At 44.9% G+C, this 25,018-nt stretch overlaps 1 protein-coding gene and 1 non-coding gene across 23 annotated transcripts in view; one reads left to right on the top strand and one right to left on the bottom strand.

Moving 5' to 3' along the window:
- Nucleotides 1-25,018, bottom strand: part of CDK12 (cyclin dependent kinase 12) — a 105,776-nt gene that overhangs the window by 67,975 nt on the left and 12,783 nt on the right. For all 22 annotated transcript variants that reach the window (XM_054671590.2, XM_063798611.1, XM_054671598.2 and 19 more), the window contains 3 exons: nt 8,598-8,774; nt 6,420-6,559; nt 4,630-4,800 (listed from right to left, as the gene is read on the bottom strand). In XM_054671590.2, the coding sequence (XP_054527565.1) occupies nt 4,630-4,800; nt 6,420-6,559; nt 8,598-8,774 (488 nt within the window). The remainder of the gene's footprint in view (nt 1-4,629; nt 4,801-6,419; nt 6,560-8,597; nt 8,775-25,018) is intronic.
- LOC112206115 (U6 spliceosomal RNA) lies at nt 16,690-16,792 on the top strand. The gene has a single exon (XR_002940324.2). It is a non-coding gene; the product is annotated as a U6 spliceosomal RNA (small nuclear RNA).

The following is a 25,018-nucleotide window of genomic DNA, read 5'->3' on the forward strand; positions in this document are numbered from 1 at the left end:
GGCTGAGGCAGGAGAATCGCTTGAACCCAGCGGGCAGAGGTCGCAGTGAGCTGAGACTGCACCATTGCACTTCAGCCTGGGCAACAAGAGCAAAACTCCGTCTTGAGAAAAAAAAAAAAGAGGCTGGGCGCGGTAGTTCATGCCTGTAATCCCAGCACTTTGGGAGGCCAAGGCGGGCAGATCACTTGAGGTCAGGAGTTCGAGACAAGCCTGCCCAACATGGTGAAACCCTAACTCTGCTAAAATACAAAAATTACCTGGACGTGGTGGCATGCACCTGTAATTCCAGCTACTCAGGGAGGCTGAGGCATGACAATCGCTTGAACCCAGGAGGCGGAGGTTGCAGTGAGCCAAGACAGCGGCACTGCACTCCAGCCTGGGCGAAAAGAGCAAGACTCCGTCTCAAAAAAAAAAAAAAAAAAAAAAGAAAGAAAGAAAAAAAAAGAAAATCATAGTATTAAAAATTGAGAGAAAAATGAATCAACAAATTTAGGGCTGTGTTCAGTGGCTCATGCCTGTAATCCCCACATTGTGAGGGGATGAGGTGAGAGGATTGCCTGAGCTTTGGAAACCAGACTGGGCAAAATAGTGAGACACCATTTCCACAAAAAAATTTATAAATTAGCTAGGCATGATGGTGCTTGCCTGTATTCCTGGCTACTTGGGAGGCTGAGGCAAGAGAATCATTTGAGCCCAGGAGTTTGAGGCTACAATAAGCTGTGATTGCACCAACGTACTCTAGCCTGGATGAGAAAGCAAGATTCTGTCTACAAAAAATTTAAAAAAGAGAAGGATGGCCGGGCGCGGCGGCTCACGCCTGTAATCCCAGCACTTTGGGAGGCCGAGGCGGGTGGATCACTTGAGGTCAGGAGTTTGAAACCAGCCTGGCCCACATGGTGAAACCCCATCTCTACTAAAAACACAAAACAGCTGGGCATTGTGGCGCACACTTGTAATCCCAGCTACTTGGGAGGTTGAGGCAGGAGAACTGCTTGAACCCAGGAGGTGGAAGCTGCAGTGAGTCGAGATCACACCACTGCACTCCAGCCTGGGCGACTGAGTGAGACGCCGTCTCAAAAAAAAAACAAAATAAAACAAAACAAAAAGACCAGGCTGGGCAACATAGCAAAATCCTGTTTCTACCAAAATTTTTAAAAATCAGCCCGGAGTAGTGTCTAGTCCTAGCTACTTGGGAGGCTGAGTCAGGGGGATCCCTGGAACCCAGGAGTTCAGTTACAGTGAGCTGTGATCATGTCACTGCACTCCAGCCTCGGTGAGAGAGCAAGACTCTGTCCCAAAAAAAAAGAAAGAAAGAGAGAAAGAAAGAGAGAAAGAGAGAGGGAGAGAAAGTAAATAAAACTGGTAACACAGAGAAGACCCAAAATATAAGGAATATAATCCAAAATGACATTCACTGGGTGCGGTGGCCCAAGTTCGTAATCCCAGCACTTTAGGAGGCCAAGGCAAGCGGACTGCTTGAGCCCAGGAGTTAGAGACCAGCCTGTGCAACATAGAGAGATCCTGTTTCTACTAAAAATATAAAAAATCAGCTGGATGTGGTGGTGCATGCCTGTTGCCCCAGCTAATCAGGAGGCTGAGGCATGGAGGATTGCTTGAGCCTGGAGGTTGAGGATGTAATGAGCTATGACCACCGTTGTACTCCAGCCTGGGCAACACACTGAGACTGTCTCAAAAAATAAAAATTAAATTAAAATAATATATAAAATAATAATATCATACTTAACCTATCCAGATGACAATTTTTTTTTTTTTTTTTTGAGACAGAGTCTTGCTCTGCTGCCCAGGCTAAAGTGCAGTAACTCAATCTCGGCTCACTGCAATCTCTACCTCCCGGGTTCAAACAATTCTCCTGCCTCAGCCTTCCCAGTAGCCGGGATTAAAAGTGCCCAGCACCATGCCCAGCGAATTTTCGCATTTTTAGTAGAGAGGGGTTTCACCATGTTGGCCAGGCTTATCTCAAACTCCTGACTTCAAGTGATCTGCCTGCCTTGGCCTCCCAAAATGCTGGGATTATAGGCATAAGCAACCACACCTAGCCCAGATGACAATTTTTTAAAAAGATATACTTGGCCGGGTACAGTGGCTCACACCTGTAATCCCAGCACTTTGGGAGGCCCAGGTGGGCGGATCAGCTGGGGACAGAAGTTTGAGACCAGCCTGGCCAAATGGCGAAACCCTGTCTCTGATAAAGATACAAAAATTAGCCGGCCATGGTGGCGTGCGCCTGTTTAAGCCCAGCTACTCCAAAGGCTGAGGCAGGAGAATCACTTGAACCCAAGAGGCGGAGGTTGCAGTGAGCCAAGATTGCATCACTGCACTCGAGCCTGGGCGACAGAGTGAGACTCCTTCTCAAAATTAAAAAAAAAAAAAAAAAAAAAAAAAGATATACTGAATGTTGGGGAGGATACACTGAGATGGACACCCACTGGACATACTAATTTTCTTAAAAGGAATCTGACATTAAATATGAAAATCCATTTGACCAAATAACTCTGTATCAAAAATGCTATACAATGAAAATAAATCATAATGCAAAGATTTATGCAGAAAGATACTCAAGGCATTGTTATTATGTTTTTTGGGGGTTTTTTTGAGACAGAGTTTTGCTCTTGTCACCCAGGCTGGAGTGCAATGGCGTGATCTCAACTCGCTGCAACCTCTGCCTACCAGGTTCAAGTGATTCTCCTGCCTCAGCCTCCCAAGTAGCTGAAGATTACAGGCACTAGCCACCATGCCCAGCTAATTATTGTATTTTTAGTAGAGATAGGGTTTCACCATCTTGGCCAGGCTGATCTCGAACTCCCGACCTCAGGTGATCAACCTGACTCGGCCTCCCAAAGTGCTGAGATTACAGGGGTGAGCCACTGCGCCTGGCCTATTATTTTTTTTTTAAACTGAAAATTGGCAACTAATTGCTCAACAGGGACTGGTAAATTTGGATTCACCTATGTTTACGCATAAACATTAAAATTTGTTAATGATATGAGAAATTGCTTATGACAAGTTATACAACACGAAATAACCTTTAATCTCAGCTTTGTTAAAATAAATACAGTAGATATGGCATAAAGTACTAAAAGCAGGGCTGAGTGTGGTGGCTCACCCTTGTCATCCCAGCTCTTTGGCAGGCTGAGGTGGATGACTGCCTGAGGTCAGGAGTTCGAAACCAGCCTGGCCAACATGGTGAAACCCGGTCTCTACTAAAATTATAAAAATTAGCCGGGAGTGGTGGCACATGCCTGTAATCCCAGCTACCCGGGAGGCTGAGGCAGGAGAATTGCTTGAACCTGGGAGGTGGAGGTTGCAGTAAGCCAAGATCGAGCCAATGCACTCCAGCCTGGGTGAGAGAGTGAGACTCTGTCTCAAAAAAAAAAAAAACAAAAACAAAAAGAACTAAAAGCAAATATACCAAAATGTATTAATACTTCAGTGGTTTTTCCATGGATGGTAGTATATTGGGAGGAAGTGGGAGATAAATTACTACCATCTTTTTTTTTTTTTTTTGAGGCGGAGTCTCGCTCTATTGCCCAGGCTGGAGTGCAGTGGCACGATCTTGGCTCACTGCAAGCTCCGCCTCCCAGGTTCACACCATTCTCCTGCCTCAGTCTCCTGAGTAGCTGGGACTACAGGCGCCTGCCACCATGCCCGGCTAATTTTTTTTGTATTTTTTTAGTAGAGTCAGGGTTTTGCCGTGTTAGCCAGGATGGTCTTGATCTCCTGACCTTGTGATCTGCCCACCTCGGCCTCCCAAAGTGCCAGGATTACAGGCGTGAGCCACTGCGCCCGGCCACTACCATCTTCTTTTTCTTCTTCTTCTATATTTTCAGTTTTTCCACTAAAGGCATACATGCATCATATCCATTCATTCACTTATCATTTTATTAAAACAAACAAACAAACAAACAAACAAACAAACAAACACATGAGGCCGGTCATGGTAGCTCACTCCTATAATCCCAGCACTTCGAGGGGCCGAGGCGGGCGGATGACTTGAGGTCAGGAGTGTGAGACCAGCTCGACGAACATAGCGAAACCTCCTCTCCACTAAATATACAAAAATAAGCCCGGAATGATGGTGCATGCCTGAAATCCCAGCTACTTGGGGGCTGAGTAACGAGAATCACTTAAACCCAAGAGGCAGAGGCTGCAGTGAGCCGACATCGCAGGACTGCAATCCAGCCTGGGCGACAGTGCGAGACTGTCTCAAAATAAATAGATAAATAAGAAAGAAAGGGCCAGGCGCGGTGGCTCATGCCTGTAATCCCAGCACTTTGGGAGGCCCAGGCGGGCGGATCACGAGGTCAGGAGATCGAGACCATCCTGGCTAACACGGTGAAACCCCGCCTCTACTAAAAAAATACAAAAAATTAGCTGGGTGTGGTGGCGGGCGCCTGTAGTCCCAGCTGCTCGGGACACTGAGGCAGGAGAATGGCGTGAACCCGGGAGGTGGAGCTTGCAGTGACCTGAAATCGCGCCACTGCAGTTCAGCCTGGGCAACAGAGCAAGACTCTGTCTCAAAAAAAAAAAAAAAAGAAAGAAAGAAAAAAAAAAAAGAAAGGCAAAGATTGGACCAGTCTACCCTGTAAAAATGTGATTCTTTGCTAGTACCTTTGTCCTTCTTGAAATCCAGTGCATCTTGTTTATCTGTGACAATTTCCTTCATGTTAACAACACTTCGGTGGATTAACTGACGAAGGATTTTGATTTCACGAATGGCTGTGATTGGAAAGCCCTCTTTCTCATTGTCTAGTCTCACCTTCTTCAGAGCCACTAGTTCTCCTGCCAAAACAAATGTAAACTGTTATTATCAATGAGCATTTTTGGCCACTATTGTGAACCAGCAATATATGCCCTTGCTCTGGAAGACAAACTTAGTGCTTACTTTAATGCTTACACGAGATACTTATACACCTTTAAAAAGTAAACTCTAGGCCAGGCGCACTGGCTCACACCTGTAATCCCAACACTTTGGGAGGCCAAGGCCTGCGGATCACCTGAGGTTAGGAATTTGAGACCAGCCTAGCCAACGTGGTGAAACCCCATCTCTACTAAAATACAAAAATTAGCTGGGCGTGGTGGTGGATGCCTGTAATCCCAGCTACTCAGGAGGCTGAGACAGGAGAATTGCTTGAACCCGGGAGGCAGAGGTTGCAGTGAGCGGAGGTTGCAGTGAGCTGAGATCGCATCATTGCACTCCACCCTGGGTGACAGAGTGAGACTCCTTCTCCATAAAAAAACAAAAAAGGAAATTCTATATTCCCTTTCCTGGCTTTAATTTTTTTCTTAAGACTTGAATTTTTTGTTTTTGAGATGGAGTCTTGCTCTGTCACCCAGGCTGCAGTGCACTGGCGCGATCTCCGCTCATTGCAACCTCTGCCTACTAGGTTCAAGTGATTCTCCTGCCTCCGCCTTCTGAGTAGCTGGGACTACAGGCGTGTGGCACCACGCCTGGCTAATTTTTTCTATTTTTAGTAGAAACAGGGTTTCACCATGTTAGCCAGGATGGTCTCAATCTCCTGACCTCGTGATCTGCCCACCTGGCCTCCCAAAGTGCTGAAATTACAGGCATGACTCACCACACCCAGCTGGAGAGTTTTAAAAGTTATAATTATAGTATTCTTTTGGAAACCTTTGATCTACTCAATAACTTTTGGAGACAAAACTAGAACTAAAAATTTGGCCAGGTGTGGTGGCTCATGCCTGTAATCCCAGCACTTTGGGAGGCTGAGGTGGGTGGCTATTTCAGGTTAGGAGTTCAAGACCAGCCTGGAATTCAAGACTGCCTGGGAACATGGTAAAACCCCATCTCTACTAAAAATACAGAAATTAGCTGGACATGGTGGTGCATGCCTGTAACCCCAGCTACTCGGGAGGCTGATGCAGAGGCATCGCTTGAACCCAGGAGGCAGAGCCTGCAGTGAGCAGAGATTGATCCACTCACTGCACTCCAGCCTGGATGACAGCGCAAGACCCCGTCTCAAAAATAAAAATAAAAAAAGGCCCGGTGCCGTGGCTCACATCTATAATCCCAGCACTTTGGGAGGCCGAGGTGGGCAGATTGCTAGAGGTCAGGAGTTCAAGACCAGCCTGGACGACATGGTGGAACCCTGTTTCTACTAAAAAAAAAAAACAAAAATTAGTTGAGTGTGGTTGCACACGGTCTGTAATCCCAGTTACTCGGGAGGCTGAGGCAGGAGAATGGTGTGAACCCAGGAGGCGGAGCTTGCAGTGAGTCGAGATCGCACCACTGCACTCCAGCCTGGGGAGCAAGACTCCATCTCAAAAAACAAACAAACAAACAAAACACCTCAGAATTTACTTTTGATAAATCCACTTAAGATATTAGTATTGCTAAATTGTTAACATTCTGACATCTAAAATTTTGTGGCAATATTTACCTGTGTCTTTGTCCTTAGCTTTATATACTTGGCCATAGGTTCCTTCTCCAATAATCCCAATAATGTCAAACTTGTCCACACAGCGTTTCCCCCAGTCGCTTTCTGTTTGTCTTCTTTCTCCATAACGAGGACAACAAATTCTAAAAAGTAAAAACAACAAAATAGTTATTCAAGAAAATGAAGGCCGGGCGCGGTGGCTCATGCCTGTAATCCCAGCACTTTGGGAGGCCGAGGCTGGCAGATCACGAGGTCAGGAGATCGAGACTATCCTGGCTAACATGGTGAAACCCCGTCTTTACTAAAAAAAATACAAAAAATTAGCCAGGCGTGGTAGCGGGCGCCTGTAGTCCCAGCTACTCGGGAGGCTGAGGCAGGAGAATGGCGTGAACCCAGGAGGCAGAACTTGCAGTGAGCCAAGAATGCACCACTGCACTCCAGCCTGGGCAACAGAGCGAGACACCCTCTCAAAAAGAAAAAAAAAAAAAGAAAAAAAAGAAAATGAAATTGGCCGGGCTCGGTGGCTCATGCCTGTAATCCCAGCACTTTGGGAGGCCGAGGCAGGCGGATCATGAGGTCAGGAGATCGAGACCATCCTGGCTAACACGGTGAAACCCCGTCTCTACTAAATATACAAAAAATTAGCCGGGCGTGGTGGCAGGCGCCTGTAGTTCCAGCTACTCAGGAGGCTGAGGCAGGAGAATCACTTGAACCCAGGAGGCAGAGGTGGCAGTGAGCCAAGGTCACGCCATTGCACTCCAGCCTGGGCAGCAGAGCGAGACTCCGACTCAAAAAAAAAAAAAAAAAAGAAAAGAAAATGAAATCTAGTCAAAGAAAAAAGGATTCTTTTATGATGATTTCACTAACTCCTGTATCTTTTTTTTTTTTTTTTTTTTTTTTTAGTACTCTACAGGCAGGTGCCACCACGCCCAGCTAATTTTTGTATTTTCAGTAGAGATGTGGTTTCACCATGTTGGTCAAGATGGTCTCAATCTCTTGACCTCATGATCCACCCGCCTTGGCCTCCCAAAGTGCTGGGATTACAAGCGTGAGCCACCGCGCCCAGCCACTCATGTATCTTTTATACATTTTTTACTAAAAAGTCAGAAATGAAATGATATGAAATATATAAACACACAGCCAGGCATGGTGGCAGGTGCCTCCAGCCTGGGTGACAGAGTGAGACTCTGTCTCAAAAAAAAAAAAAAAAAATACATAAACAGTCTGTCACAGTGGCTAAGACATAGGGCTACAGCTTTAGGAAGACATCAACTGAAATAATAGATTAGTTGCTTGCTTTCTGACCTCTCTCAGGTATGGCTTTAACTATAAAATGGGAAATTAATCGCTACATGCTAAGGCTGCTATGAAAATATAAGGCCGGACGCGGTGGCTCACGCTTGTAATCCCAGCACTTTGGGAGGCCAAGGCGGTGGATTACCTGAGGTCAGGAGTTCGAGACCAGCCTGGCCAACATGGTGAAACCCCATCTCTACTAAAAATACAAAAATTAGCCTGGCGTGGTGGCACGTGCCTGTAATCCCAGCTACTCGGGAGGCTGAGGCAGGAGAATTGCTTGAACCAGGAAGCCGAGGTTGCGGTAAGCAGAGAGAGCATCACTGCACTCCAGCCTGGGCAACAAAGAACGCAACTCTGTCTCAAAAATATGTATATATAAAACTACGACAATAATACGTGCTCAATAAATGATACCTATTTTTATTATTAAGAGAGAAATGCTAACAATCAGAAGATTAGACCCAGATTTATACTCAATTTATGGCATGACAATTTATATGCTTTCAGGAAGAAAAATCCCATATCTATTAATTTTTGATTAATGCATACATGATTGACACATCCTGAATTTAAAAAGCTTTTATTCTTCCTTAGTACTCTAAATATTATGAATAAAAAAGATGTAATGAGATAAACATTCATAGTATATCTGGATTTGGGAATTTTCTGTTGTTCTAGAAACATAGCTGGGTATCTGAGGGCATAGATGAATGACCTGAGTCTCCAAGAAAGGCTTTTGTCCATTAAAATAAAATTAAAAAATACTTTGGGACCAAACTTCTATGATCTTACTGGTGTGGGTTATAGAAGAAACATGAGAGATTTAGTTCAAAAGGAAGGGAGAAAACTATCATGAAAAGACAGATTCCTTCAAAAACTCACTTTGGTCTCTTTTTATATGGTTGCTGAGGTGGTGTGATTGCCTTTGGTTCTGGAGAGTCTGGGGGAGACAGATCTCCACCAGGGAGCTCTGGAGGGAGAGGAAGGTCTGTGAGTAAGTGACGTGTCCTCTGTTCCTTCTCTTTCTTCACAGGTTTTGAAGGAAGAGTTTCTTTTGGACTAAACAATAAATGAGAAGAGATGACAAAATTACAATTAAAGATACGCAAATAAAAATTTTCAAAGATCATAATGCCTGGTTACGAAAAGGTTAGAAAGATCTAATTTTTAAGGAAAAAAACCTGTAATATAACATAAAAAAATACAATTTATCACAACTAAAGATACTTAATTTTTTTCTTTTTTTTTTTTTGAGACAGAGTATCACTCTGTCGCCCAGGCTGGAATGCAGTGCCGTGATCTTGGCTCACTACAACCTCTGCCTCCTGGGTTCAAGTGAGTCTCCTACCTCAGCTTCCCAAGTAGCTGGGATTACAGGCGTGTGCCACCATGCCAGACTAATTTTTGTATTTTTAGTAGAGATGGGGTTTCACCATGTTTGCCAGGCTGGTCTTGAACTCCTGGTCTCAAATCATCCATGTGCCTCGGCCTCCCAAAATGCTGGGATTACAGGCGTGAGCCACTGTGCCTGGCTGAGATAAATTTTATAAATAGAAATCTATAGTATATTTTAAAAACAATGAAATATTTGTGATATTACTTGCAGTTCCCTTTATCAAACTCTTAATATATCGTTCCTAAGATTTTATTTGGAGTTTTATTGAGATGAAATAAAATTCACCTGGGCATGGTGGCTCACCCCTGTGATCCCAGCACTTTGGGAGGCTGAGGCAAGAGGATTGCTTGAGGCCAGGAGTTTGAGACCACCCTGGAAAACACAGTGAGACTCCATCGCTACAAAAAAAAAAAAAAAAAAAAAAAATTAGGCCAGGCACGGTGGCTCAAGCCTGTAATCCCAGCACTTTGGGAGGCTGAGGCGGGCAGATCACGAGGTCAAAAGTTCGAGACCAGCCTGGCCAACATAGGGAAACCCCATCTCTATTAAAACTACAAAACATTAGCCGGGGGTGGTAGCAGCTGCCTGTAATCCCAGCTACTCAGGAGGCTGAGGCAGGAGAATTGCTTGAATCGTTCCAGTGAGCCAAGATCGTGCCACTGCACTCCAGCCCAGGCAACAGTATGAAACTCCGTCTCAAAAAAAAAAAAAAAAATTAGAACAGGCACAGTACTCATGCCTGTAATCCCAGCACTCTGGGAGGCTGAGGTGGGCAGATCACTTGAGGTCAAGAGTTGAAGACCAGCCTGGTGAAACCCTGTCTCTACTAAAAATATAGAAACTGGCCAGGCACGGTGGCTCACGCCTGTAATCTTAGCACTTTGGGAGGCCAAGGTGGGCAGACTGCCTGAACTCAGGAGTTCGAGACCAGCCTGGGCAACACAGTGAAACTCCATCTCTATTAAAATACAAAATTTAGCTGGGTGCACCTGTACTCCCAGCTACTCAGGAGGCTGAGGCAGGAGAACTGCTTGAACCCCAGGGGTGGAGGTTGCAGTGAGCTGAGATCGCGCCACTGCACTCCAGCCGGAGAGACAGAGTGAGACTCCATCTCGAAAAAAAAAAAAAAAAATTAACTGGTGTGGTGGTGTAATTCCAGCTACTCGAGAGGCTGAGGCAGGAGAATTGCTTGAGCCTAGGAGGAGGAGGTTGCAGTGAGCTGAGATCGCACGACTGCACTCCAGCCTGGGTGACAAGACTCTGTCTCAAAAATAATTAGCTGGACATGGTGGTATAAGTGTGTGGTTCCAGCTACTTGGGGGCAGATGGCAACCGGCAGTCCTGAGGTGGGAGCATCATTTGAGCCCAGGAAGTCAACGCTACAGTGAGCCATCACCATGCCATTGCACTCCACCCTGGGCAACAAAGGGCAGCTCTGTCTCGAAAAATAAAAAATTTAAAAATAGAAATAAAATGCAGGAAGTAATTTTCTTAAATTCACAAAGTATCACTGCAACTCGTGGAGTTCATCGAATTTACTCTACATTTTAGCAAAGATTTAACAAACAAGAAGAGCTCAACAATTTAATACTACTCTATCGCTAAAGAGGTGCAAAAATCTTGGAAAAAAGAAATAGTATTTTAGAATGCTTTCCCTGTAAAAAATATAAATTGCCGAAGATATTTACAAAAAAATAGAAATATAGCTAAGTTGTAAGTCAAAACTAATAAAAAATATACTGAATCATTCCGTTCACTTCAAAGCAGAAGGCAAACCTGACCAGCCAAAATAGACAATCATCAAACTAAAAATCTAAAGAAAAAGGGTCCAAGCAACTATTTCAGAATTATTAAGGCACCTGGTGGCAGAAGCCTCTCCCAGTAATCAGCAAATTATAGTAGTCAGTGGGGTTTTGTAGAAAGATAGGTTTCCAGGAATAGATCAGAAAAGTCAGTTTTCAATCTTTTTTTTTTTTTTGAGACAGGGACTCACTTTGTTGCCCAGGCTGGAATGCAATGACACAATCATGGCTCACTGCAGCCTCAATTTCCCGGGCTCAAGCAACACTTCCACCTTAGCCTCCTAAGAAGCTGGGACCACGGCACACACCAACACACCCAGCTAATTCTTGAAATTTTTTGTAAAGACAAGGTCTCGCCATATTGCCCAGGCTAGTCACAAAATCCTGGACCTCCCCAAGTGATGCTCTTGCCTCGCCTCCTACCACGTATGGCCCAGATACAATTTTTTGCCTATCTCAATTTATTAATAAGTGGTAGAGAAATTTTGTGCCAAGAGCCAGGTGTGGTGGCTCACGCCCGTAATACCAACACTTTGTGAGGCCAAGGCAGGTGGATCAGTTGAGCCCAGGAGTTCAAGACCAACCTGGGCAACATGGTGAAACCTCATCTCTATTAAATAAAGATACAAAAATTAGCTGGGCATGGTGGCATGTGCCTGTAGTTCCAGCTACTTGTGAGGCATGAGAATCGCTTGAACTGGGGAGGTCAAGGTTGCAGTAAGCCGAGATCGTGCCACTGCACTCCAGCCTGGGTGACAGGGCAAGACTCTATCTCAAAAAAAAAAAAAAAAAAAAAATTGTGTCATGCACATCCTCAGAAAAAATAAGACATCTATAGTACAACAGACTAACTCATGTCTACAAATAAAATCAGGCCAGATAGGTCTTCTCTATTCCTTCACAGTATCAGATGGTTGAAAAAGATCTGAGAACCTTAACCACAGGCAATCTTCTCTATTTTTATGACAGGTAGTTATAAAGGAAAATATTGGTGCTTTGCATGAATATTTCCTAGACCACAAAGATCTATCTCTTGCAATGTATCTTTTTAAAGAATACTGTTGCCCCTTGTGTGTGAATTTTCCATAAAAGAATGTCATTTACTCAAAATATAAGAACATAAATCTCAACAGCTATTGACTCCTGCCAATTTTTATCATTTTAATCCCTTGTAAATCAGACAGAACAATACAATATAGGTTAGTTTGTACCACATCAACCAGAGCTGGGATAGTCAAAGGAGTAGATAATGATCATCTGAAACTTTCTGTTGAAATACTGGGAGAGATGAACATGCAACATTATTATAATCTGCACTCAGATTTTTCCATCCTAGAAACAAAACTTATTATCAGAAAACTCTTTGAGTCACAATGTAATATAGATTCTTTTTTTTTTTGAGACGGAGTCTCCCTCTATTGCCCAGGTTGGAGTACAGTGGTGCAATCTCGGCTCACTGCAACCTCTGCCTCCTGGGTTCAAGTGATTATGCTACCTCAGCCTCCCAAGTAGCTGGGACTACAGGCGTGTGCCACCACACCCGGCTAGTTTTTTGTATTTTTAGTAGAGATGGGGTTTCACCATATTGGCCAGGCTGGACTCCAACTCCTGACCTCATGATCTGCCCACCTCAGCCTCCCAAAGTGCTGGGATTACAGATATGAGCCACCGCACCCCACCAATATAGATTTTTTAAATTATTCTAATTTTTAAGATGTTCAGGGAAAAAAAACTTGTAATTTCTCAACCACTGTCGGAATATTCTTTACAAATCTCAATTCCTCATTATTCAAAACAGATTTCTTCTTGGTTTGGCTTCACTAGAAGAACAAGAAAAATCAGGCTGAGCATGGTGACTCATGCCTGTAATCCCACTACTTTGGGAGCCAAGGCAGGAAGATTGCTTGAGCCCAGGAGTTCAAGACCAGCCTGAGCAACATAGTGAGACCTTATCTCTAAAAAAAAATAAACAAAGTTAGCTGGGAGTGGTGGCATGCACTTCTGGTCCCAGCTACTATCGAGGCTGAAGCGAGAGGATCACTTGAGCCAGGGAAGGAGGCCAAGGTTGCAGTGAGCCATGATTGTGCCACTGCACTCCAGTCTAAGTGACAGAGCAAGACTCTGTTTCACAGAAAAAAAAAAAGAGGCAGGGTGCAGTGGCTCATGCCTGTAATCCCAGCACTTTGGGAGGCCAAGCGGGCGGATCACCTGAAGTCAGGAGTTCAAGACCAGCCTAGCCAACATGGTGAAACCGCATCTCTACTAAAAGTACAAAAATTAGCTGGGCATGGTGGTGCACTCCCAAAATCCCAGCTACTTGGGAACCTGAGGAAGGAGAATCGCTTCAACCCAGGAGGCAGAGGTTGCAGTGAGCCAAGATCACCCCACTGCACTCCAGCCTGGGCGACAGAGCAAGACTCTGTCTCAAAAAAAAAAAAAAAAGAAAAAGAAAAAAGAAAAATTAAGGTATTTTAATTATCTCATCATCATTTCAAATAAATTCAGTCTATGGTTTTTTGTCTGTTTGGAGACAGGATCTTGCTGTGTCACCCAAGCTGGACTGTAGTGGTGCAATCATAGCTGACTGCAGCCTCGAGGCTCAAGTGATCTACCCACTACAACATTCCAAGCAGCTGAGACTACAGGTGCATACCACCACAGCTGCTTTTTTTTTTTTTTTTTTTTAAGAGACAGGGGCCAGGCACAGTGGCTCATGCCTATAATCCCAGCACTTTAGGGGTCCGAGGCCGGGGATCATGAGGTCAGGAGATCAAGACCATCCTGGCAAACATGGTGAAACCCTGTCTCTACCAAAATACAAAAAAAATTAGCCAGGCGTGGTGGCACCCGCCTGTTAGTCCCAGCTACTCAGGAGGCTGAGGCAGGGGAATCACCTGAACCCAGGAGGTGGAGATTAGTGAGCTGAGATTGAGCCACTGCACTCCAGCCTGGCGACAGAGTGAGACTCTGTTTCCCAAAAAAAAAAAAAAAAAAAAAAAAAAAAGGGATGCCTAAGCTCTGGTCTCAAACTCCTACCTGAAGCAATCCTCCAGCTTGGCCTCCTAAAGTGCTGGGATCACAGGCATCAGCCACCATGCCCAGCCAATCTGTGTTTCATATTTTTGTTTTCTCCAATGTTGACTTTATGAGCTCAAATAAAGTACTAATACAGATTAGGTACTCTCTTATCCACAATGCCTCAAACCAGAGTGTTTGAACTTTTTTTTTTTTTTTTTTTTGAGACAGAGTCTCGCCCTGTCGCCCAGGCTGGACTGCAGTGGCGCAATCTCAGCTCACTGCAAGCTCCGCCTCCCGGGTTCACGCCATTCTCCTGCCTCAGCCTCCCGAGTAGCTGGGACCACAGGCACCCACCATCACGCCTGGCTAATTTTTTGTATTTTTAGTAGAGACGGGGTTTCACCATGTTAGCCAGGATGGTCTCGATCTCCTGACCTCGTGATCCGCCCGCCTCGGCCTCCCAAAGTTCAGGGATTACAGGCGTGAGCCACCGCACCCAGCCTGAGTGTTTCAAATTTTTAAAATTTTTAGATTTTGGATTATTTGCATTATACTGGATGAGCATATTCAATGCAAAAATCTGAATATTGAAATGCTCCAATGAGCATTTCCTTTGAGTATCATGTCAGCGCTAAAAATGTTCCCGATTTTGGAGGATTTCTAGATTTTTGGATTAGGGATATTGAACATGTATGAAAAATGTATACTGCTTCTAAAATATTACATTTTTAGCATGTTTATTTCAAGACAGAATGAGTATTTGATAGGTTATGTCCTACCAGTTCAGGATATACAATTTGAATAGAGGTCAAATCCTGTTTCAGTAAATTCCAATGTACTAAAAACCTTGAAAATTTAATGACAGCCTCAAAACTACAATGCTTAACATTATCACCTTTAGCATAGGACACTCAGTATTATAAAGGGTTGCGGACATGTGGTACATGCAAAGTGAGTCTATCATAGGGGAGCAGATACTACACATCACAGTCATTACTTGAAAAGTCACTACCAGGAAGTGCTGATGTACCCTAACTATATCAGTATTTCCTAGTTCCCCATTTATACCTATACACAAATTCACATGTGGTAATTAGGTTTCATAATACATGTGTAATTTAAAAACCTACCAAGCTCTAGGACTGCCAAACTTTTAGAATATGAATAGTATTTTGGAATCTGAACTGAATCTGTGGGTGTAATGGAAACACTTCTAATAAAAATACTGTTAATAAAAAAAGAATATAGACCAGGAATGGTGACTACAGCCTGTAGTCCCAGCTCTTTGGAATGCCGAGGTAGGCATATCACTTAAGGCCAGGAGTTTGAGACCAGCATGGCCAACATGGTGAAACCCTGTCTCTTCTAAAAATACAAAAACTTAGCCAAGTGTGGTAGCTCATGCCTGTAATCCCAGCCACTTGGGAAGTTGAGGCATGAGAATCACTTGAACCTGGAGGCAGCGGTTGCAGTGAGCCAAGATCGTGCCACTGCACTCCAGCCTGGGCAACAGAGCAAGATCCTGTCTCAAACAAAAAAAAAAGAAAAAATATAAAATTTATAAATATTTACGCCAGGGGTGGTGGCTCACGCCTGTACTCTCAGCACTTTGGGAGGCCAAGGTAGGCGGATCATGAGAGTAAGAATCCGCCTCAAAAAATAAATAAATAAATAAATAAATTGTAACTGTTTAAAAAACACTAAATTTTTCAATGAGATAATTTGCCCATTTTAACAGCGTAAACTACTTTAAATATAATCCTTTATCTCCTTCCCCTTGAAGTTGGTTGTTTAAAACATGATTTCAGACCAGGTACGGTGGCTCATGCCTGTAATCCTAGCACTCTAGAAGGCCAAGGAAGGTGTATTCCTTGTGTCTAGGAGTTCTACTACCCTGGACAACACAGTCAAACTCCATCTCTACAAAAAAGTACAAAAATTAGCCAGGCATGATGGCACGTGCCTGTAGTCCAAGCTACTTGAGAGGCTGAGGTGGAAAGATCGCTCCAGCCTAGCAGGTAGAGGATACTGTGAGCTGTGCACAGGCCACTGAACTCCAGCATGGGCGACAAAGGGAAAACTTGTCTCTTAAAAAAAAAAAAGAAAAGAAAAGAAACAGTGATTTCACCACTATTTACAAACTTTTATCAAAAATTTAGTTGAGCCAGGGCGAGGTGGCTCACGCCTGTAATGCCAACACTTTGGGAGGCCAAGGCGGGTGGATCACTTGAGGGCAGGAGTTCGAGACCAGCCTGACCAACATGGTGAAACCCCGTCTCTACTAAAAATACAAAAATTAGCCAGGCGTGGTGGCACAAGCCTGTAATCCCAGCTATTCAGGAGACTGAGGCAGCAGAATCACTTAAATCCAGGAGGCGAAGGTTGCAGTGAGCCGAGATCATGCCACTGTACTCCAGCCTAGAGGACAGAGTGAGACTCCGTTTCAAAAAAAAAAAAAAAAATTTAGTTGAGGCAGGCATAGTGGGCACTTTGAAAGGCTGAGGCAGGTGGATTGTTTGAGGCCAGGAGTTAGATAACAGCCTAGCCAATATGGCATAACCCCTCTCTACTAAAAATACAAAGATCAGCCAAGCATGGTGGCACATGCCTGTAATCCCAGCTACTTGGGAGGCTAAGGCACAAGAATTGTTTGAACCTGAGAGGTGTAGGTTGCAGTGAGCTGAGTTCATACCACTGCACTCCAGCCTGGGTGACAGAGAGACACTCTGCCTCAAAAAAAAAAAAAATGTAGTTGATTGTTCACTTTGGCAGCACATACACTAAAACCGTAACAATACAGAAAAGATTATCATGGCCCCTGCACAAAGATGACACAAATTCGTGAAGTGTTCCCTAAAAAAAAAAGTTTAGTTAAGTACATAAAAAATGGAAACCAAGCATCCCATTCTACTAGGAAAATCCTGGTTCATTTGGAGTTTACTGAACTTATAGAGATACAGCCTTTAAAAATAATGTAGACTCCCCTGAAGTTCAGTATGCTCCAAATGAACAAGGCTATTAGAAAAACAGAGCAAGGCCAGGTGCGGTAGCTCAAGCCTGTAATCCTAGCACTCTGAGAGGCCGAGGCGGGTGGATCACCTGAGGTCAGGAGTTCAAGACCACCTTGGCCAAAATGGTGAAACCCCATCTCTATTAAAAACACAAAATTAGCAGGGTGTGGTGGCACACGCCTGTAATCCAGCTACCCAGGAGGCTGAGGCAGGAGAATTGGTTGAACCCAGGAGGTGGAGGTTGCAGTGAGTGGAGATCACACCACTGCACTCCAGCCTGGGCTAAAAAAAGCGAAACTCTGTTTAAAAAAAAAAAAAAAAAAAAAAAGGCAAGCCAGGCTCATGCCTGTAATCCCAGCACTTTGGGAGGCCGAGGCGGGCAGATCACAAGGTCAGGAGTTTGAGACCAGCCTGGCCAACCTGGTGAAACCCCATCTCTACTAAAGATACAAAAAATTAGCCAGGCATGGTGGCGCTTGCCTGTAATCCCAGCTACTTGGGAGGGTGAGGCAGGAGAATCACTTCAACCCGGGAGCGGAGGTTGCAGTGAGCCGAGATAGTGCCATCGCAGTCCAGCCTGGGCAACAGGATGAGACTTTGTCAAAAAAAAGAAAAAAGAAAAGAGAGAGAGAAAGAGAGAGAGCGAGAGAGAGAGAGAGAGCAAGCACAGAAGTGCTGGGCGCAGCGGCTCACACATGTAATTCCAGCACTTTGGAAGACCAAGGTGGGCAGACTGCTTGAGCTCAGGAGTTCGAGACCAGCCTGTGCAACATGGCAAAACTTGGTCTCTACCAAAAACGTAAAAAAAAACAACAGCCGGGCATGGCTTGTGCTTGGAGTCCCAGCTACTCAGGAGGCTGAGGCCAGGAGGTGGAGATTGCAGTGAGGCAAGATCACGCCAGTGTACCCCAGCCTGGGTGACAGTGAGATTCTGCCACCAAAAAAAAAAAAAAAAAAAAAAAAAGAGAAAGAAGAAAAGAAGACTTTAAAAATTCTATATGGTTAACTGAAATTTCTTTTTTTTTTTTGAGACGGAGTTTCGCTCTTGTTGCCCAGGCTGGAGTGCAATGGCGTGATCTCGGCTCACCGCAACCTCCGCCCCCCAAGTTCAAGGGATTCTCCTGCCTCAGCCTCCCAAGCAGCTGGGATTACAGGCATAGGCCACCAAACCCTGCTTATTTTGTACTTTTAGTAGAGATGGGGTTTCTCCATGTTGGCCAGGCTGGTCTCCAACTCCCGACCTCAGGTGATCCGCCGGCCTCGGTCTCCCAAAGTGCTGGGATTACAGGCGTGATCCACCACTCCTGGCTGGTTAACTGAAATTTCTAAGAAAAGTATACAGATGATCTACTTAAGGCAGAAATATATCCATTAATAGCTATGGTCATGTAGATTGTACTATGTTGGACGTGGGCTGCCTTGCTTCTTGAAATCAAGAATTATAGACCACAAATGAGAAAGGCTTTTGAAATACCATTAGCTGAATTCACTCTTGCATTTGATACCTGAGCTAGTACACTCCTATTCAAAATACATGTTTGAAAGAAAAGAAAAGTTTTGGCTGAGCGTGCTGGCTCACACCTGTAATCCCAGCACTTTGGGAGGCCAAGGCAGGTGGATCACTTGAGGTCAGAGGTTCGAGATCAGCCTGGCCAACGTGGTGAAACCCTCTCTCTACTACACATACAAAAAATTAGTTGGAATCCCAACTACTTGGGAGACTGAGGAAGGTGGATCGCTAGAACCCAGGAGGCAGAGGTTGCAGTGAGCTGAGATCGCACCATTGCACTCCAGCCTGGGCAACTAGCAAAACTCTCAAAAAAAAAAAAAAAAAAAAAAAAAAACTAGCTGGGCATGATGGTACATGCCTGTAATCCTAGCTACTTGGGAGGGTGACGCAGGAGAATCACTTGGGATTCAGAGATGGAGATGGAGGTTACAGTGAGCCAAGATCACGCCACTGCACTCCAGCCTGGACGACAAAGTAAGACTCTGTCTCGAAAAAAAAAAAAAAAAAGTAAAGTTTCATTCTTTTCCCAAAATGACACTAAATCCTCTAGGCTGGACACGATGGCTCGCGCCTATATCCCAGCACTTTGGGAGGCCCAGATGAGCGGATCACATGAAGTCAGGAGATTGCAATCAGCCTGGGAAAGATGGTAAAACCCCGTCTCTACTAAAAATATAAAAATTAGCTAGGCGTGATGGCGGGGGCCTATAATCCCAGCTACTCAGGCAGCTGAGGCAGGAAAATCGCTTGAACCCAGGAAGTGGAGGTTGCAGTCAGCCGAGAGCACGCCATTGCACTCCAGCCTGGGCAACAAGAGCAAAACTCTGTCTTAAAAAAAAAAAAAAAAGCCAGTGCAGTGACTCACGCCTGTAATCCCAGGACTTTGGGAGGCCAAGGTGGGTGGAGCACCTGAGGTCAGGAATTTCAGACCAACCTGGCCAACATGAGGAGACCCTGTCTCTACTAAAAATACAAAAATTAGCCAGGCATGGTGGTGAGCACCTATAGTCTCAGCTACTTGGGAGGCTGAGGCAGGAGAATTGCTTGAACCCGAGAGGCGGAGATTACAGTGAGCCGAGATCATGCCACTGCATTCTAGCCTGGGCAACAGAGCAAGACTGTGTCTCGGGGGAAAAAAACAAAAAACAAAACAAAACAAAAAAAACCAGACAAATCCTCTAATGTAAGCTTTATGTTCTTTATGTGCACACTGACTTCTTTTACAAGTCCACTGTCATTTCACACAAGCCCTGATCCTGGCTCCATTAGAAGTTTTATTTACCCATCAATTAAAATAACCAACATTACTAATTGCATTCTGTATTCCACCCACAACATACTAAAAATGATGTGTAAGTCACATTCTCAACATTATGCTGCTGCAGTCTCGAGTGAGAAGATAAAACAGAGAATATAAGTGAGCTCCTTACGAAACTTTTAGATTTTTTTTTTTTTTTCAGACGGAGTCTCGCTTGTCGCCCAGGCTGGAGTGCAGTGGCATGATCTCGGCTCACTGCAAGCTCCGCCTCCCGGGCTCATGCCATTCTCCTGCCTCAGCCTCCTGAGTTGCTGGGACTACAGGGGCCCGCCACCATGCCCGGCTAATTTTTTGTATTTTTAGTAGAGACGGGGTTTCATCGTGTTAGCCAGGATGGTCTCGATCTCCTGACCTCGTGATCTGCCCGCCTCAGCCTTCCAAAGTGCTGGGATTACAGGTGTGAGCCACCGCACCCGGCCATTAGATTTCTTTCTAAAAAGCTTTCCTATGTAAAAATTACTTTTCATGTCAAAGATAGGAGCAGCTGGTAAATGGATATAGCAGCACACACACACACACAAAATAGAAACAGAAACACATCATGAATTTAAAATAAAAAAATAAAATTGATAATGGAAGACATCCTCATCTCATTTTCTTTGATACAACATCTCACTGTTATCCAGGCTAGAGTGCAGTGGTGCGATCATGGCTCACTGTAGCTCCGACCTTCCAGGCTCCAGTAATCATCCCACCTCAGTCTCCCAAGTAGCTCAGACCACAGGTGCATGCTATCATGCCTTTTCTTGTTTAATGGTAGAAACAGGGTCTGGCTATGTAGCCTAAAACACATGGGCTCAAACAAGCCTCTTGCCTTGGCCTCCCAAAGGGCTGGGATTATAGGAGTGAGCCACAGCACCTGGCCTATTTCCGTTTTTCTACCTTTAATTATTTATTTATATGTAGAATACTGATAATAATCATGGCCAGGGCTGGGCACGTTGGCTCATGCTTCCAATCCCAGCACTATGGGAGGCCAAGGCAGGTGGATCACCTAAGGTCAGGAGTTCGGGACCAGCCTGGCTGACATGATGAAACCCTGTCTCTACTAAAAATACAAAAAAATTATCCGGATATGGTGGCATGCGCCTGTAGTTCCAGCTACTGGGGAGGCTGAGGCAGGAGAGTCATGTGAACCCCAGAGGCAGAAGTTGCAGTGAGCTGAGATTGAGCCACTGCACTCCAGCTTGGGTGACAGCAGGAATCCATCTCAAAAAAAAAAATAATGGCCAAACTCAGCGGCTCACACATGTAATGCCAGCATTTAGGGATGCCAAGGTGGAAGGATCACATGAGTTGAGGAGTTTGGGACAAACTTGGGCAACATAGCAAGACCCCATCTCTTAAAAAAAAAAAAAAAAAGAGGTGGAGGAGGAGATGGCTAAAAAAAAAAAAAAAAAATCATGTTTAAAAATAATTAGATGGGCCCGGTGCAGTGGCTCATGCCTGTAATCCCAGCACTTTGGGAGGCCGAGGCAGGCAGACCCCGAAGTCAGGAGTTCAAGACCAGCCTGGTCAATGTAGTGAAACCCCGTCTCTACTAAAAATACAAAAATAGGCGGGGTGCAGTGGCTCACGCCTGTAATCCCAGCACTTTGGGAGGCCGAGGTGGGCAGATCACGAGGTCAGGAGATCGAGATCATCCTGGCTAACACGGCGACACCCCATCTCTACTAAAAAATACAAAAAATTAGCTGGGCGTGGTGGCAGGCGCCTGTAGTCCCAGCTACTCGGGAGGCTGAGGCAGAAGAATAGCGTGGACACAGGAGATGGAGCTTGCAGTGAGCCAAGATCGAGCCACTGCACTCCAGCCTGGGCGACACAGCAAGACTCTGACTCAAAAAAATAAATAAATAAATAATAAATAAATAAAAATAAAAATACAAAAATTAGCTGGGCACAGTGGCTCACGTCTGTAATCCCAGCACTTTGGGAGGCCAAGGTGGGTGGATCACCTGAGGTCAGGAGTTCGAGACCAGCCTGACCAACATAGTGAAACCCCGTCTCTACTAAAAATACAAAAAAATTAGCTGGGCATGCGCCTGTAGTCCCAGCTACTTGGGAGGCTGAGGCAGGAAAATCGCTTGAACCCAGGAGGTGGAGGTTGTGGTGAGCCAAGATCGCGCCACTACACTCCAGCCTGGGCAACAGGGTGAGACTCACTCCAGCCTGGGCAACAGAGTGAGACTCCAGACTTCATCTAAAACAAAAACAAAAATAAAAACACTACAAAAATTAGCCAGACATGGTGGCACACACCTGTAGTCCCAGCTACTCAGGAGGCTGAGGCAGGAGAATCGCTTGAACCCTGGTGGTGGAGGTTGTGGTGAGCCAAGATGGCACCACTGCACTCCAGCCTGGGCAACAGAGTGAGACTGTCTCAAAAAATAATAATAATAATTAGATTAGGGCTGGACCTGGTGGTTCACGCCTGTAATTCCAGCACGTTGGAAGCCCGAGGCAGGTGGATCATTTAAGGTCAGGAGTTTGTAACCAACATGGTGAAACCCCCATCTCTAATAAAAATACACAAATTAGCCAGGCGTGGTGGTGGGCACCTGTAATCCCAGCTACTCAGGAGGCTAAGGCAGGAGAATCGCTTGAACTTGGGAGGCGGAGGTTGCAGTGAGCTGAGATTGCCCCATTGCACTCCAGCCTGGGCGACAGAGCAGAACTCTGTCTCAAAAAAAAAAAAAAAAAAAAAAAATGGCAGGCATGGTGGCTCATGCCTGTAATCTCTGCACTTTGTGGGGCCAAGGCAGGTAGATCACCTGAGATCAGGAGTTCCTGACCAGCCTGGCCAACAGGGCGAAACCCATTCTCTACTAAAAATACAAAATTAGTTGAGCATGGTGGCAGGTGCCTGCAATCCCAGCTACTTGGGAGGCTGAGGCAGGAGAATTGCTTGAACCCAGGAGGCGGATGCAGCCGAGATCACGTCACTGCACTCCAGCCTGGACAACAAGGGCAAAAATTCCATCTTAAAAAATAAATAAATAAAATAATAAATAGTTGGGGCACGGGGATTCATGCCAGTAATCTCAGTACTTTGGGAGGCTGAGGCGGACAGATCACGAGATCAAGACATCGAGACCATCCAGGAGAAATATGGTGAAACCCTACCTCTACTAAAAATACAAAAATTAGCTGGGTGTGGTGGCGGGTGCCTGTGGTCCCATCTACTCGGGAGGCTGAGACAGGAGAATCGCTTGAACCCTGGGAAGTTGCAGTGAGCCAAGATCTTGCCACTGCACTCCAGCCTGGCTATGGAGAGAGAATCTGTCTCAAAAAAGAAAAAAATCATCAAGATGCTTTTTGTTTCCTAAACATTTTTCTGAAGTAAAAAAAAAAAAAAATCAAAATCAAGATTCTTACCCACATTAATATTCTAGCCACTATGTAAACAAGTATTGAAATGAGGTTCCTATAGCTAAAGGGCCAGGGTCCCTTTGGACAATGCTCAACTATTTCCTTTTCCAACAAAAACTATAAAAATATGGCTTTTATCTTTTTATCTACGGCTTTTATCTATCTATATTTTGGACCTCAAGTTAATTTTTTCCACATAAATTTGAGATTCTGTTCCTGACACGGTGGCTCACACCTGTAATCTCAGTATTTTGGGAGGCCTAGGTGGGCGAATCACGAGGTCAGGAGTTCGAGACCAGCCTGGCCAACATGGTGAAACCCTGTCTCTACTAAAAATACAAAAAATTAGCTGGGCGTGGTGGCGGGCACCTGTAATCCTAGCCACTCGGGAGGCTAAGGTAGAAGAATCGCCTGAACCTGGGAGATGGAGTTTGCAGTGAGCCAAGATCGCCACTGCACTCCAGCCCGGACAACAGTGTGAGACACTGTCTCAAAAAAAAAAAAAAAAAAATTTCAGGTTCTCTTCTTCTCTTCTGTAATTTTCATCACGTGGCAGAATTTGTTATTACTTTTTAATTAAAATTTTATTTTTAAAGACAGGGTCTCTTTCACACAAGCTGGCGTACAGTGGCCCAATCATAGTTCACCGCAGCCTTGAACTCCTGGGCTCAAGTGATCCTCCTGCCTCAGCCTCCCAAGTAGCTAGGGCTAAAGGTACCTGCCACCACATCCAACTAATTTTTAAATGTTTTATAGAGATGGGGTCTCACTATGTTGTTGTCCAGGCTGGTTTTGAACTCCTGGCCTTAAACAGTCCTCCCACCATGGCCTCCCAAAGTACTGGGATTACATCCACAAAGCTCAGTCCATAAATACCTATTAATGTTAGAAAGAGTATATGGAATTTTTCTTTAAAATCACATTTTGGGTTGGGTGCAGTGGCTCATGCCTGTAATCCCAGCACTTTGGAAGGCCCAGGTGGGAGAATCATTTAAGGTCAGGAGTTCGAGACCAGCCTGGCCAACATGGTGAAACCCTGTCTCTACTAAAAATACAAAAGTTAGCCAGGCATGGTGGCACATGCTTGTAATCTCAGCTACTCAGAGGAGCTGAGGCATGAGAATCACTTGAACCCAGGAGGCAGAGGCTGCAGTGAGCTGAGATCGCGCCATTGCACTCCAGCCTGGGCAACAGAAAGAGACTCCATCTCAAAAAAAAAATAAAAATAAAAAATCAGATTTTGGCAGTCTGGTAATGCCAAAAAAAAAAAAAAAAGGAAACATCATATTTCTTTCTATAGTGATGGAGCCATTCCTTAAAATAGTTTTTCTCCCCCTTTCCATTTACTGTACTTGCATCTTCTCTAAAGAACAGAGGGTACGAAAAAACATACTTTCTCACCCAGAGGGCTGCAATGTATCATCATTCAAATGACCAATATTGGCCGGGAGTGGTGGTTCATGCCTGTAATCCCAACACTTTGGAAGGCCAAAGCAAGCGGATCACTTGAGTCCAGGAGCTCAAGACCAACCTGGGCAACATGATGTAACCCCATGTCTACAAAAAATAAATTAGCCGGGTGTAGTGGCATGCACCTGTAATCCCAACTAGTCAGGAAGCTGAGGTGGGAGGATCACTTGAGTCTGGGAGGCAGAAGTTGCAATAAGCCCAGATCACACCACTGCACTCCAGCCTGGGGGACAGAGCCAGATCCTGTCTCAAAATAAAATGAAATAAAATTACAATTATCACCTTGAAAGGAATGAAGGCTTGGGAATTAGGCTAGGATGCAAGATCGGTGGCACTTAATTTTGTGCTTACAATGAAAAGTTTGTTTCAATAAATGCAATTCACATCCCAAAGAGCACAATATCACAGT

This window comes from Pan troglodytes, chromosome 19 (genome assembly GCF_028858775.2).
Source record: "Pan troglodytes isolate AG18354 chromosome 19, NHGRI_mPanTro3-v2.0_pri, whole genome shotgun sequence".
Taxonomy (NCBI): domain Eukaryota; kingdom Metazoa; phylum Chordata; class Mammalia; order Primates; family Hominidae; genus Pan; species Pan troglodytes.